We start from the raw sequence: 13,134 nt of genomic DNA on the forward strand, positions 1-13,134 counted from the left end.
GTTCAAGAAGAACCCAGAGAATAGAGGGAAATTTCTCTTCCTAACAGTATCAATTTATGAAGTCAGATTTTCTCTTAGAACATGTTTACCAACCAACTTGTTAGAGGTAGAAATATTAAAAATATTATCATGTACTGAAGGGGAGCAGGATAGGCCACCCCAAAATGTGTCACTTTGGTACATGTTTTTTTTTTTCCATTTACCCAAGATTCTCTACTGTGAATTGGGTTACATTCACAGATATGAAGACACCATACATTCATTAGTATGATGGAGATTTTCTGATCATGCTGCCTGTTCACATTTTCAAAACAATAAAATAATAAATTAATAAGCAAACATTACTGTGTATAAATTGTCTTTTATTTTTATTTTATTTTTTTTTTATCTGTGATTGTTTTAATTATCTTAAGCCTTATGGTCACATGACTTACACATTTGTGCTGATGGTACATCTATGTTAATGAGCTGGCAAAAGCACCATTACCAATCACACATATATGGTAGTGCTGTAAGTGTATCTACCTTTGAATAGCTGTTTAAGAGACAATCCTGAACTGTATCTTAGTAAAGAATTCTACAAGTCTACTATCTCTTGTCAAGCATGAGTTTTAAAAGTATTTGAACTTATAGATTACCTATGTGAGAAGCATTTTCTTTTTTTTTTTTTAAATGTTATTAAACTAAAATGCCTTTCATTAAATAAAAGGCAACATTTTAGGTACAGGAAATTTTAATCAAATGGGCATCTTAAGACCAAAAAGATAAAATGGGCACTGCCAGCTTATCTTCTGCCCTTGTCTTTACTAGGCTAATAACACAACTTGAAACACAGATGAGTCTTGGTCTGTATGTGAGAAGCAAAGGGAATTTCTCAGTATTTAAATATATTAATATAACCAGTTATATAAAATCTAAATATAAAACCAATTTCCTACAGATTTGGAGATGGCATTCACAATCTCAGTTAAAAGTCACTAATCAAGTACAATTAGATCTTAGAAAGGGAAACAATCACTGTACTTGATGAACCGTAACTGCTATCAAAATTCAAAACACCACATCTTATTCATTTAACCACAAGTCAATCTTATTTAAATCAGGACTGTCAAACAAAAAAAAATTCTATCAGCCATTCATGATCTGAATTCTGGTGTATGAGCTCAATTTAAATATGGTACACACAAAAAAGTCATGAGACATTTTTCCTTTATAATAAACAAGGCAGTGCCAACTATTACTCATTAGTAGCTTTCTTGAGATAAGCTATCAACTCTGCCCTTTCTGACTTCTTCTTAATGCCAGCGAAGATCATTTTTGTTCCAGGGATATACTTCTTGGGATTCTCCAAATACTCCATCAGTGTGTCCTCTTTCCAGGTGATGCCTTTGTTCTTGTTGGCATCTGTGTAAGAAAATCCAGGGGCCTGACCTGTCTTTCGCCCAAAGAGACCATGGAGATTTGGCCCAGTTTTGTGCTTGCCTCCCTTTTCCACAGTATGGCACTGGGCACACTTTTGAACAAAAATCTTCTTGCCCTTCTCAATGTCACTCATTTTTAAATTGCTTTTGTCGCGGGCGACACAAAGGTTAGCGCTTCCAAGCCGGACGTCCCGCTCCTTCTAAATTGTCTTTTAACATTGGACCTGGTGCTGTGGAGGATGCAAATAGAAAGTCATGCCATTTACATAAAACATCATTTTTCAATAACAATCTCCTACAGGTGAACAGTAGTAGCCATTCAGTAATTCTTTAAAAATGTTCAAAGGGAGATGGTTTTAAGAATACAAATGCCTCTAATTTGGGGGGACAGTCACATCACACAATAATTTACCTTCTGAGAATTTATTATACAGTATTTGGACTTGAAAGTATTTCCAAGTGGTTTGAATGGACTTTTCAAAAATGATTTCTCCTATATAAGACAGGATAATTGTATGGTATATATCAATCAGTATTTTTAGTTACAAGTTAACATAAATCAGCTCTGTCTGATAAAGCAGAATTTATCAGAGGATATTGAATAATACATGCATCACAATAAGAACTGAAAACATTACAGATGACATAGCGATGAATGATGCTTAAAATTGATCTAGAAAAGACACTGTCTCCACCTGAATGCATTACAAGCTGTAGTTCCCACAGTCAAAAAAAGGCTGCTGTGTTACATGTGTCAACACAGCCTTCAGGAACGCAGTTTCCCAGTATCTATTGCTCCATCAAAGAGAATTCTATAGTTTCTGCTTCTTTACATCACTAACATCTAACTCACAGGCTGGCAGAGAAAGGGATGCAGAGCTGTGCCCTATGAGCAAGAAAAGCCAGAAAAGAATGAATATGGCATTTTCAGCTTCATAGGCAGAGGAAGGTTCTGCTCCCTTAATTATTCAAGTTGTAGAGAACATCCTTGTCATCTAAAGGAGGTCAATATTCTGAGCAGCCAAAGAGTGCCAGAACTATTTACTGCACTAGGTTTATCAAGGGTCAGTACAATTAATGTCAGCGCTTTTCCTCTATGTGTTATTTTTTTTTCTTTTTCCTCTTTCAAGTGTCTTTCTACTATAGTGATTTACAATGAGTACAGCCAATAAAGTTCCTATCCCAATATAAGATGCTGGGTAGAAAATATTTTTGTTTCATATGTTTCACTGTTTTTCAGCACAACAAAAATATCATTAGAAGAAGTGAAATGCATATAGAGGAAACAAGCTTAACTGAAGTTCTTTTCAAAATGAACATAAATGTGTAGCTCACAGTTATTTCAAGGAAATGTACAGAATCCCTTTGGCAAGTCTTTGAATTACAGAGGATAAGCTGCTTCCTAAGGAAAAAAAAAGATGTATGCCCCATTTTCCTTGATTTCTAAGGGAAAAAAAATTAAAAAATCTTTTCCCAAAGTAAGAAAAATTGGAGTTGTGGGAAATAGCCATTTCAAATGACATGTACACGAAATGGTGACTATAATTAGTGATTCAAAAGGAAAGAGAGTGATGACTCCCAGGAATCTGGAAGTACGTGCATAAGCAAGTACAGAGAAGGACATATTCATATGAAGGAAAAAAAAAAATCTCTGTCCTCTGAGTTTCCCTTTACAAGCCAAAGGAGAGGGAGAGGTGTAGGAAGACACATCACTGTCCTAGAGAGACTGGAAGATCTCAGACAAAAAGATTCCCCATTCTGCCCTTATTATTATGCAAATGTTGGTTGTTTTCATTTGTATTCTTAAAGTCTTTACTTGGCCATGCAATGTTCTAGGAATCTGCATTTTCTCCAGCAACAGAAAGAATTTGAAGACAAACTGTTCCTTCTCACTCCTCTCTCCCCAGCCCCCTACCTAAGATAAACAGGCAAACATGCCCTAGGCCCTGGAGGCCAACAAAAACTTTGTCAGAAGAGCCATGTACATGCTGATGCCACAACTGAGAATTTAGAATTATTTATTTTGTAATGTTTTACTCCTAATTATTACTGAAGTATATAGAAAAATTGAAATAGCCAGAACTATCAGGAAATGATTTGGACATTGTGTGACATCATATACAAAGTAATAAAAAAATTTAGGAAAACTCAGGATTAAATCTTGAATCATGTTTCTGCTGTGACTCACTGTGTAACTAGAGACCAAATTACCTCAGCTTCCGTGCCTCATCTTAAAAGAAGAATGACATTTTCCTCTCGGGAGAGGTAATATATTAAAAAAAAAAAAAATAGTTTGTAGATTTAAAAATAGTTGAGTGAGACACAGAGAAAAAAGGACATGGAGTTGAAACCTTAGTACTTCTCAGGTATGGGAAATAATGTAGTTTATTTATGTTCTACAATGAATTTATTTTCCTAAGTCCTTTCCCAAATGAGCATAGAGGTGATGAAGCAACAGAAGAGAGGTTGGGGGGGGGGGGGACAAGGAACCATACATGCATGAGGCAGGGCAGAGGGGGTGAGCCATCTAAGGGGACCTATGGACCTTTATATTTTAAACCAATTGCTTTGGATGAAAAAATCATTGTCAGAAAAATACTCTGCTTTTCAGACCTTATACTTTCATTTTACCCTTTTCTCCAAGCTGGTACTGAGGCAACTTAGGGTGGCAGGAGAGCAAGAAGGAGGACTCAGATTCATGTAACTTCTGCAAATAATCTTTGCTGCCAGCATTTCCATCTCCCAAAGGCAATTCTTCTCATCTTAATTGTTGGGGACACAGTCTGCACCCAGTGCTGAGGTCTACAGTATCCATCCCTTTTCCAGTGGTAAAGGCCCTGAAAATTGCTGGGCTTTTCTTCTGAAACTGACACCTATAATATTCCTTTATCTTTTTCATCCTATATATTTCTATACCAGGAAATACATAAACTTTTGTTTCCTGCATGTTATCCACCAAAAACTAGTGCTTGACAAATTTATCCACCCAATGTCCTGGCCGATGCTGGACTACAATGCCAAGTTTCCCTAGAGAAGTACAGCTAAATGAAGAACCCCTTTTCACACATATAGATATTTCCCCAGTATCCCCTCCCCCCACGCATACTTGGATTGATCTGGGGACAGAGAAAAGTAAGAAATTTAATATGTGCCTCTGACTTGCTAGTACTGTCACACATGTATCTTCTCATTGGCAGGATTTTGCTTATGCCAAATTCTTAGTTTTCCCAACCCATGACTTATAGCTAATCTTGATAGTATAATTTGACAGTCCTGTTCCTGATACAAAACATTTAAAATACAAAAGTAAATATGCAATGATTTAATATCTGAAAAAATATATAGTTAATCAGACCTACGTGTTAATTTTCTGGGTATCTATTTGACTACCATTTGTCTCTCTATGCTTTCATCCACCAATCTATTCATTTATCTTCCTATAAACTAACATACCTAAATACACACTTGGGAATATCAAAGCATGAAAATATTTTAACTTACCTGAAACTCCATAAACAATCAAAAACTCTCCATAAAAATAAACAAAAATTCTCAGTGATGCAAACTTAGTCATAATTATATACTATAGTTCATTCAGAAATGTTTACTGGTCATCTACTGTGATGGCTAATTTTGTGTCAAATTGCTTAGACCATTTAACCCAGATGTTTGGTTAAACACTGGTGCAGATATTACTGTGAAGGAGTTTTATACGTGAAGCAGACTTTGAATAATGCAGATTACTATGCTTAAAAATGTCTTACTCAATCAGTTGGAAGGTCAAAAGAGAAAAACAAACAACTGTTATTTTCTGAGGAAGAGGAAGCTCTGCTTACAGATGGTCTTTGAATTTCAGCAGCAAAATCTCTGGGTTCTTCTCAGAATGGTTGAGCAATCAAATTAAAATTGGTTAGGTTGATAGATACAATTACATATATATGGAAAATCAGCATGGATATAGATTCTGAAGTTTATGGGACAAAATTAAGAGAGATATATATCACATATACGTGTGTGTGTGTATGTGTGTGTGTGTGTGTGTGTGTATCCTTAACTGAGAAAAGGGATGGAGAGACCTAGGGCATCAAGGATGGGAGTGGCTCCCCTGTGGAGGTGGAGAGGGTGACTCATATGACAAAGACTATATGCTCCATAATTAAATGTTTGCCCTGCCATGTAGGTAGATGTCTCCAACAGAAAGATTACTTCTGGTAATAACTCTCATTCTGGGTAAGATTCCCACTTTTTACTCTTGATAATTAAGAGAATGATGGAAATTTCTCATAAGCTAGCAGGGACCTTGACTGATCTCAATGCAAAATAATCCACCTGCAAACTTCTTGGTTGCCCTATCGGAACATCTTGGGAGTTTAACACTTCACTGCCCATTCAGGAATAGTAGGATTCAAAGCAGACCACATGTTGCAAAGTTTGTGCTTTTAACACAATTACAACCTCCAAACACAAAGAAAAGAGGAAACATCATACTGAGACTGTATATTTTTTAACAATTATAAGACATTTTAGTTATTTACTGGGTTCTCAGATCCCAGTAAAAACTGAAAGTTTACATCAACCTGAAGTTGCCAGGCTAAGTCATTATTCTGAAGGCATTTGACCCACTTTGGAAGCTTCTCCAAGGCCAACTCAAAGAAGAAATTTAAATTTTGGGATGCTTTGGCATCATTGGCCTGTGTATTTTTTTTTAAAGATTTATTTATTTGGGTCCTCTCTGGTGGTGCAAGGGATTAAGCACCACACTATGAAGCAATCCACTGCCTCTGCAGCACGAGTCCATCCATGGCCAGCCAAGGAGCAACCCACATGCAGATCTCTCCTGTCTTGCCCGCTGCTCCCCTCAGCAGAGTGTTTCAGTCAGTCTGCCTGTTCGTTCCCCACTCTGTCTCTGGTGAATCCTCTCACTCCACCCCACCCCCCATATCTCTGGCCTGTACCCCAGCTCCTGTATGCATAAATAAATCTTTAAAAAAAACAAAACAAAAGATTAAAAAAAAGATTCATTTATTTATGCATACAAGAACTAGGGTGAAGGGCAGAGATGCAGGGGCTGCAAGAATTCACCAGAGACAGAGTGGGGAGCAGAATAGGCAGACTGACTGAAATACACTGCTGAGGGGAGCAGCGGGTGAAACAGGAGAGGTCTGCTGCACCATGTGGGCCTCACTCTGGCAGGCTAGGGACTGAACCCACGCTGCAGAGGCTGCAGACCACTCTACAGCATGGTGCCTAACCCCTTGTGCACCCAGGGAGGCCCGGGCCTGTGTATTTTTTACCTGTATGAGAATAAGCATTTCAAATTCCAAATCATATAGACTTACAAGATTTTACAGAAATGGAAATGGAATTGACTTATAAATGCTTGTCCTCGGGAAAGTCCTAAACCTTAACAAATATGAGATGCAGACATCATTCACTGAAGCACAAGGTGATCTCATCTATAGGAAATGAATGTTTCTATAGAAATCCAGTGAGCTCACAGGGTCAGGGCAGCCTTAGAGATGTGTAGGGGTCAAACATCTCACTAAATACATACTTATTCGCTATGCACATGTCCATTGCGCATCTTTGCACATTCTGGCTGCAGAGCCTGCAAGGCAGTGCCAGCTATACCAGTCTCAGTAAAGATACAGTTCCTTGGCACAGGGGCCTTCAGGCCACAAATGTTTGGTTGGACTTTGACATTAAATTCTGCCACTCTGGGGGAGGAAATGTCAAGGGCAGGCTTTAAGAACCTTATTAGGTGCAACGGATGTAAGGATTCAAGCAAAGCAAAGCAACCCAGAAAACCAAAATTGCAAAACAAAATCTAATACACAAAGGGAGATTTTACAGTTCTTTTTATACATTAGTGGTTAGATCGGTGTTTCCTGTTTTCAAACTGAAAAGCACTCATGAAGTACTAAGTTTAAAATTGTTAGGTTTCCCTCAGTTTAGCCAGTATGCAGTACCCAAGATATCAATATGTATAAAAAGCCAAGAAGAAAATTGGCTAGATTTGGATTCAAGGGTTTGTACACAGGTTTCAGTAACACCCCCATCCCCTGGTCTCCATTTGGTTCTGCATTGGTTAATTATTTAAGAGGAAGAAATCTTTCCCTAAGAGGCAGGCCTAAGGTTCCTTTTTTAAACCTAAGCATTTGCACAGCAAGAGGTAGTGGGAAGTTCCTTAGAAACAGGACTGAATAAACTCATGAGAGTATGCATGGTCTGTCACTAGATGGAGCCCACAGTCAATTCAGTTCTGGGGTGTCAAAAATATATGACTTGAATGTAATAGAAAAATTAAGATGCTTTAAATATCCTGGATGGGAAAGAAAGGAACCTAAAATAAATCTAGTGATGGAAGATACGTTCATGCAAATTTCTAACCTTTTCAAAGTTATGTGTCAATGCCACTTTCACTGCAGAAATTTTGATCAGTTGTATGGAACACCATTGTTGGAAATAATTAGGTCTGGACAATGGAGAGAGCATTTCTAGCCTGGAGTTAGATTAATATACTGTTCTCACCTAATTGTGACACGTCTGGCAGAGTTATTTTAGGGGCAAAATTCATGCACCTGTCAGTGTTCCTAGAACAATATCCAGAGAAGCAGGTTAGTATATTGCAAGAAAAGCCTCATGAAGTTGGGCACAGACCTGGCTGAGATACTGCTGATCTTCCCTGTAGGAAGCAGCAAAGTTTCTGAAACTTTGGTAAGCATTTGACTACAGGTCAAGGACAATTAGACTTTATCTGGAAAAGTTTATACAGTAATATACCTGGTTTTGCAGGCTAGATGGTCTCTGTTGCAAGAAATGAGCTCTTCCATCCATTATATAATGCAAAAGCAGGCTTAAACAGTATATGCACAAATGAATGTTAGACACATTGGCCAGTGAAACATCAAGTATGCTGAAATTTGAATTCCATGTAATTGCCACGTGTCAGTGTCCTCTTAATCTTTTTCAAATATCCAAAATGCTGATGCCCATGCTTATGTCCTGGCCTCAACAAAAACAGGCAGGTTGAAATGACCCATAGGCTGCCATCTTTTGTGAACCCCTATACTTGGCTAAAAGATAAAGATCATGTATTAAGGTAGAAACTCTTTTTACCCCTGACAATATTTTCCTTTTTTGATGAAGGACATCTGCCAAAGTTATACTTTTGGCCTTTCATTCCACCTTTATTCCTTTTCATGGATGTGGATTTATCAGATTGATAGATTAAATCATAGTTCCTATTTCTCAACTGGATGACACTACTTTATTGAAGGTCCTAATTACAGATAGATTGTGGGTAATTGGTATCTATTTTACTAGATTTCTTAAACTAGTGAGAGTCAATAATCTCCACAGATAATTTGCAGATTCAAATTTTCCCTTGGAAAGTTTATTTGACTTTATTTGAAGTCTTTTCTAGGCCGCCATTTATAGGGCAAGTTGACTATTCTCAGTTCAAGGTGGATCCCGGTATGACCTCACCCATGATTCCAGCTCCTCTGACAGTGACTGGTGCAGGAAACTTGGCTCAAGCCAGGGAGCATGAGAATATGTGATGGCAAATGTTACTAGTTAGAGATGGGCAGGGTGACCTGAGTTAACCTGAATCATTTTCCAAGATTGGAAAGATTTTCCTTCTCTTCCACTGGATTGAATAAGAAAATACGTTGCCATATAATTAAAGTTGGCATCTGTCTTGTGACCATGAAGGAAGCAAGTCTGAGGACAAAGCTGGCATGCTGATGGTGCTGAGGAGGAGAGAGACATTGTAGAACTCTGACTCACACATGAGGAAAATTCATCTTACTTCTAGATCTTCCATTTTGCGAGAAAACACATTTCTGTATTGTATAAGACTTCAGCACTGTCTAGCTAAAATTAGTTATTTACAAGGAAACAGAGGGCAACTTCACCTTTGTGTGTTTTGTTCATTATACAGGTAATGCATGATGCATATAGAAGAATGAAGACAAACAAAAAGATAAAAAGGCTTCCATCAAGTAACAACCAAGTTCAACATGTTATAATGTGATTCTAGATGTCTTATTACACACACATGCACACACACACATTTTCACATTATGCATGCTATACACATATATTTTTATTTTTATTTTTAACAGTTTTTAAATACTCAAGTCTTCACAGCTGTAGTGATTCCCTGTGTCCTCCTTAGCTGACATAGCTCCTGCAACTTTCCTTGACTCTGAAGGTCTTGTTGGTTTTGAAGAGTAACTAGTCAGGTATCTTGTTACTATATTTGATCTGACTGATTTTTTCCCCCTCATTGTTAAAATAACTATGGTTTTTAGGAGGAAACCCACAAAAGTGAAGTGCCATTTTCATCACATTGTTTCAAGGTTTTATAGTATCAACATGACCTATCACTGTTGATGTGGACCTTAATCATTGGCTGAAGTAGTTCATGTCATTGTAAAGTATCTACTTCTGTTCTCCTTTCTCTACTTCTCTTTAAAAGGAAGTCACTATGCAGTTTACGCTTAAATTGTGGCAATTATGTTGCATCTTCTTGAGAGTAGTATATGTATATAAATTATTTGCAATTCTTCTGCATGGAATTTTTATCTATTCTCCCCCTTTCAGTGATGTGTAGTGTAGTCAACCAGCACTTTCTGGCACTAAACAATTTACTGTGTCTTTTTATAAAAGATTATTCATCAGCTGCCTAGTATTGCATTATACACGTCATAATTTATTTGTAAGTAGCTTCTTCTTAATTAACATTTTAAAACTATCATAATTTTACTGAGATATAACCAACATATATCTTTATATTAGTTTCAGGATATAAGAATGATTTTACATTTGTTACATATACATTTGTTATATTGTAAAATGATCACCACAGTAAGTCTAATGAACATCCATTATCACAGTTACACTTTTTTCCTTGTAGCAAGAACTTTTAAATTCTGCCTTCTTAGCAAATTATCTTCCTTTTAACTATTATAAGTGCTACAATATTTATTAAGACACTTTAAAAATTCATAGGAAGTGTCATGTTATAGATGTAACATGAATATCAGAATTTAAAGTTTCAATGGCATGAGTTTAAAGAATATCAGAAATTGTGAAGAGATCAGCTATCTCAGAAATGTGTACATATCTAGATTCCTAGGTGACCATCTCTATGTCGCTGCGCTAGAGGCCACTTTTGGAACATGTATTGATGGCCTGGGGTAATCGCAAATTCATTACTATTTCGTAACAAGGCAGCAAAAACTGCTTTTTTTTTTTGGTGGGTGTCTAGGACAAAACCACATCAGAGAGTTCTGTCTCCAACAGCATGATTTAGAGGCATAGAGCCTCCACGCTAAATCTGCGAGTAATTGTAGCTAACAAATCCTAAATTAAATTGAAATTGCCATTGTAACTGCAAGGGTATCTCAGCCCCATGAATGAAGATGTCATCATTGCTACCCTTTGATGTATGTGTAGCAAAGTGAGCTCCCACAACTACCCTTGGTGCACAAGATTACCAGCATCCTAGACAGGTAAGGAGCTGATCATAGTGGATACAGTCCAGACACAAGCAAATTAATCTCAGTATCAGTGGGTAGGGATGTGAAACCTATTTTGAATGAAAGAGGCTTCATTTTGTCTCTGCCATTCATATACTTCTAGGTAAATATTTAAGCAGCCTGAATCAGCAGCCTGACTCAAATCTCTATCTTCTTATTAGCAACTACAAAAGATCACCAACACACTGATTTTTGTATCAGTGATTATGAAAGAAAAAATCATTCCGACATTTTTGATAACTAGGAAAGAAACAACAGACCATATGCTAAAGGTTACAAAAGACCCCATAGTTTTCTGCCTGAAGATTCCTGTCAACCAATGCAAAGGTTTCAGACAAATGGCCCAAGCTTTCTTAGACCATTGCCCTGCCTGATCCTTGCAAACTCCCCTATCTTCTGACCTTTGTGGAGGACACCTTGGAACTGTCCCTTCATTCTGGACCCAAATCATGATTATTTTACAGTCCATTTTTTCTTGGTCAACAAAACCATTCCAATCTGGGTTTTTCCCAGAGACATCCCAGGGCTCAGACTGAAGATGGTACTTAACTACTTCTAGTAAGTGGTACTGCAATCATAGCATTATTTTGTAAGCCTTAGCATGATGAGGTGGGCTCATGATTCACATGGGTTAACTAAAACATGAAGTCTTAAAAAAACCAGTTACAGTGGGAGAACCCTAAGAAGGTTCCACAAGTTCCAGACCCATCCAGGACTGTAGGAATGCCCTCTGAGGGCTTGGCAAACTGAGCGGTTCAGTGCTTCTACAGGTTGGAAAGAAGTATTCATCTTCATTGAGAATTCAGAATGGGTGGAAAGGAATAGACAAATGGGGTTCTGGGAAGAGGGTGGTGCTGTGTTGCCCTCCACTTTGTGGCATTTAGATACAAACACTACCAATAAAGTTACATCAGAAATATTTTATCATCATAGTTGACAGACAGGTAGCCTAGATGGAAAGGTAACCCTCAAAGAGGACAGCTTCTAAAATAAATACATTCCATTTCACCTCCTTAAGAGGCAAAATATTTTTTTAAAATGTCTCTTTCTACATGCATATTTTCACTGAATTTAATTTTTCACTTTTGTTCTATTGGAAAAGTTTTCTCGTATCAGCTCAGAAATGCCAAATGGATGCAAAGGAATTAACTCAATGGATTCTCCTTTATAGATTTCTTAAGAAAACAAAATGAAAAAGGAAAAAAGCTCGAAACAAAGAAAAGCATGATAAATCTCATCTTATAGGAAGAAAATATTTTATGCATTTTCCATCTCTTGGTCACTTGTATATAGTATGGACTCTAAAATTTTGTAAAGCCTTGTTGATTTCTGATAGCAACATGAGTAAGATGTAGCCCCTGTGACACAAGTGCTAAGCTAAAGATCAGGCCCATCACTGACCACCCAAAGATTCAAAATAAAATTATGAATTAGACATGCAGTATAAAAAAGTTGAGGTACCTGCACCTATGTACTCATTTATACACATATGCATCTGTTTTGAAGGGCTGTATTAATTTTAGATTCAAGAAATGAATAAAAGTACCAAAAATTTTAGAAGAAGTAATCATTCCAACACCATTTGGATTATTCTTAGAATCCATACTATATAAAAGATCCAAGAGATGGAAAATATATAAAATATTTTCTTCCTTCTACAACATAATAAAATATATATATGAAATATAAAACTACTATATTGTAGTACTTATGATTATAGATCTACGAGCATGAAAAACTAATATGACTAAATGTAAATGGGGTAAAGGATGAAATGGCAGTTGGGAGTTTAAATTTATAAAATTCCTTCTGTTGCAAGGTAAAAAGCCAATCGATACTGTGTAGATTTGAAAATGAAACTCAGGAAAAGTTGTGCTTTTATTAAAACTTTTATATTATCTTCATATTTTCCTTATCTTCTCAATGAGATCTCTTTTTAGCAATTAATGGCTTTTAGTGTAAAGAAACATTTATTTAAAGGTCAGCCATTTTTTGGCATTTCAATTTTTGTTAACTATATAAATTTCATGTAAACTTCAGTATATTTTAAATTCTAACTTGTCAAGAATATAGTCACATTTATTCTCTCTTATTTTTATCTGTTTTTATTGATGTAAAAAGTCTGAAACAATGTTTGTAAAATATTGAGAACAGTTCCCTTGCTA

The 13,134-nt window shown here is 36.6% G+C and overlaps 1 protein-coding gene across 1 annotated transcript; it reads right to left on the reverse strand.

Moving 5' to 3' along the window:
• Positions 1-1,152: 1,152 nt before the first annotated feature.
• On the reverse strand, positions 1,153-1,555 carry LOC311168308 (cytochrome c; the record flags this gene model as incomplete). The annotated part of the gene is made up of 1 exon (XM_084229683.1): positions 1,153-1,555. The coding sequence occupies one exon, from the start codon at positions 1,553-1,555 to the stop codon at positions 1,238-1,240; it is 318 nt and encodes a 105-aa protein (XP_084085809.1). The 3' UTR covers positions 1,153-1,237.
• Positions 1,556-13,134: the final 11,579 nt, after the last annotated feature.

This window comes from Talpa europaea (genome assembly GCF_964194135.1).
Source record: "Talpa europaea genome assembly, chromosome: 3".
Taxonomy (NCBI): Eukaryota; Metazoa; Chordata; class Mammalia; order Eulipotyphla; family Talpidae; genus Talpa; species Talpa europaea.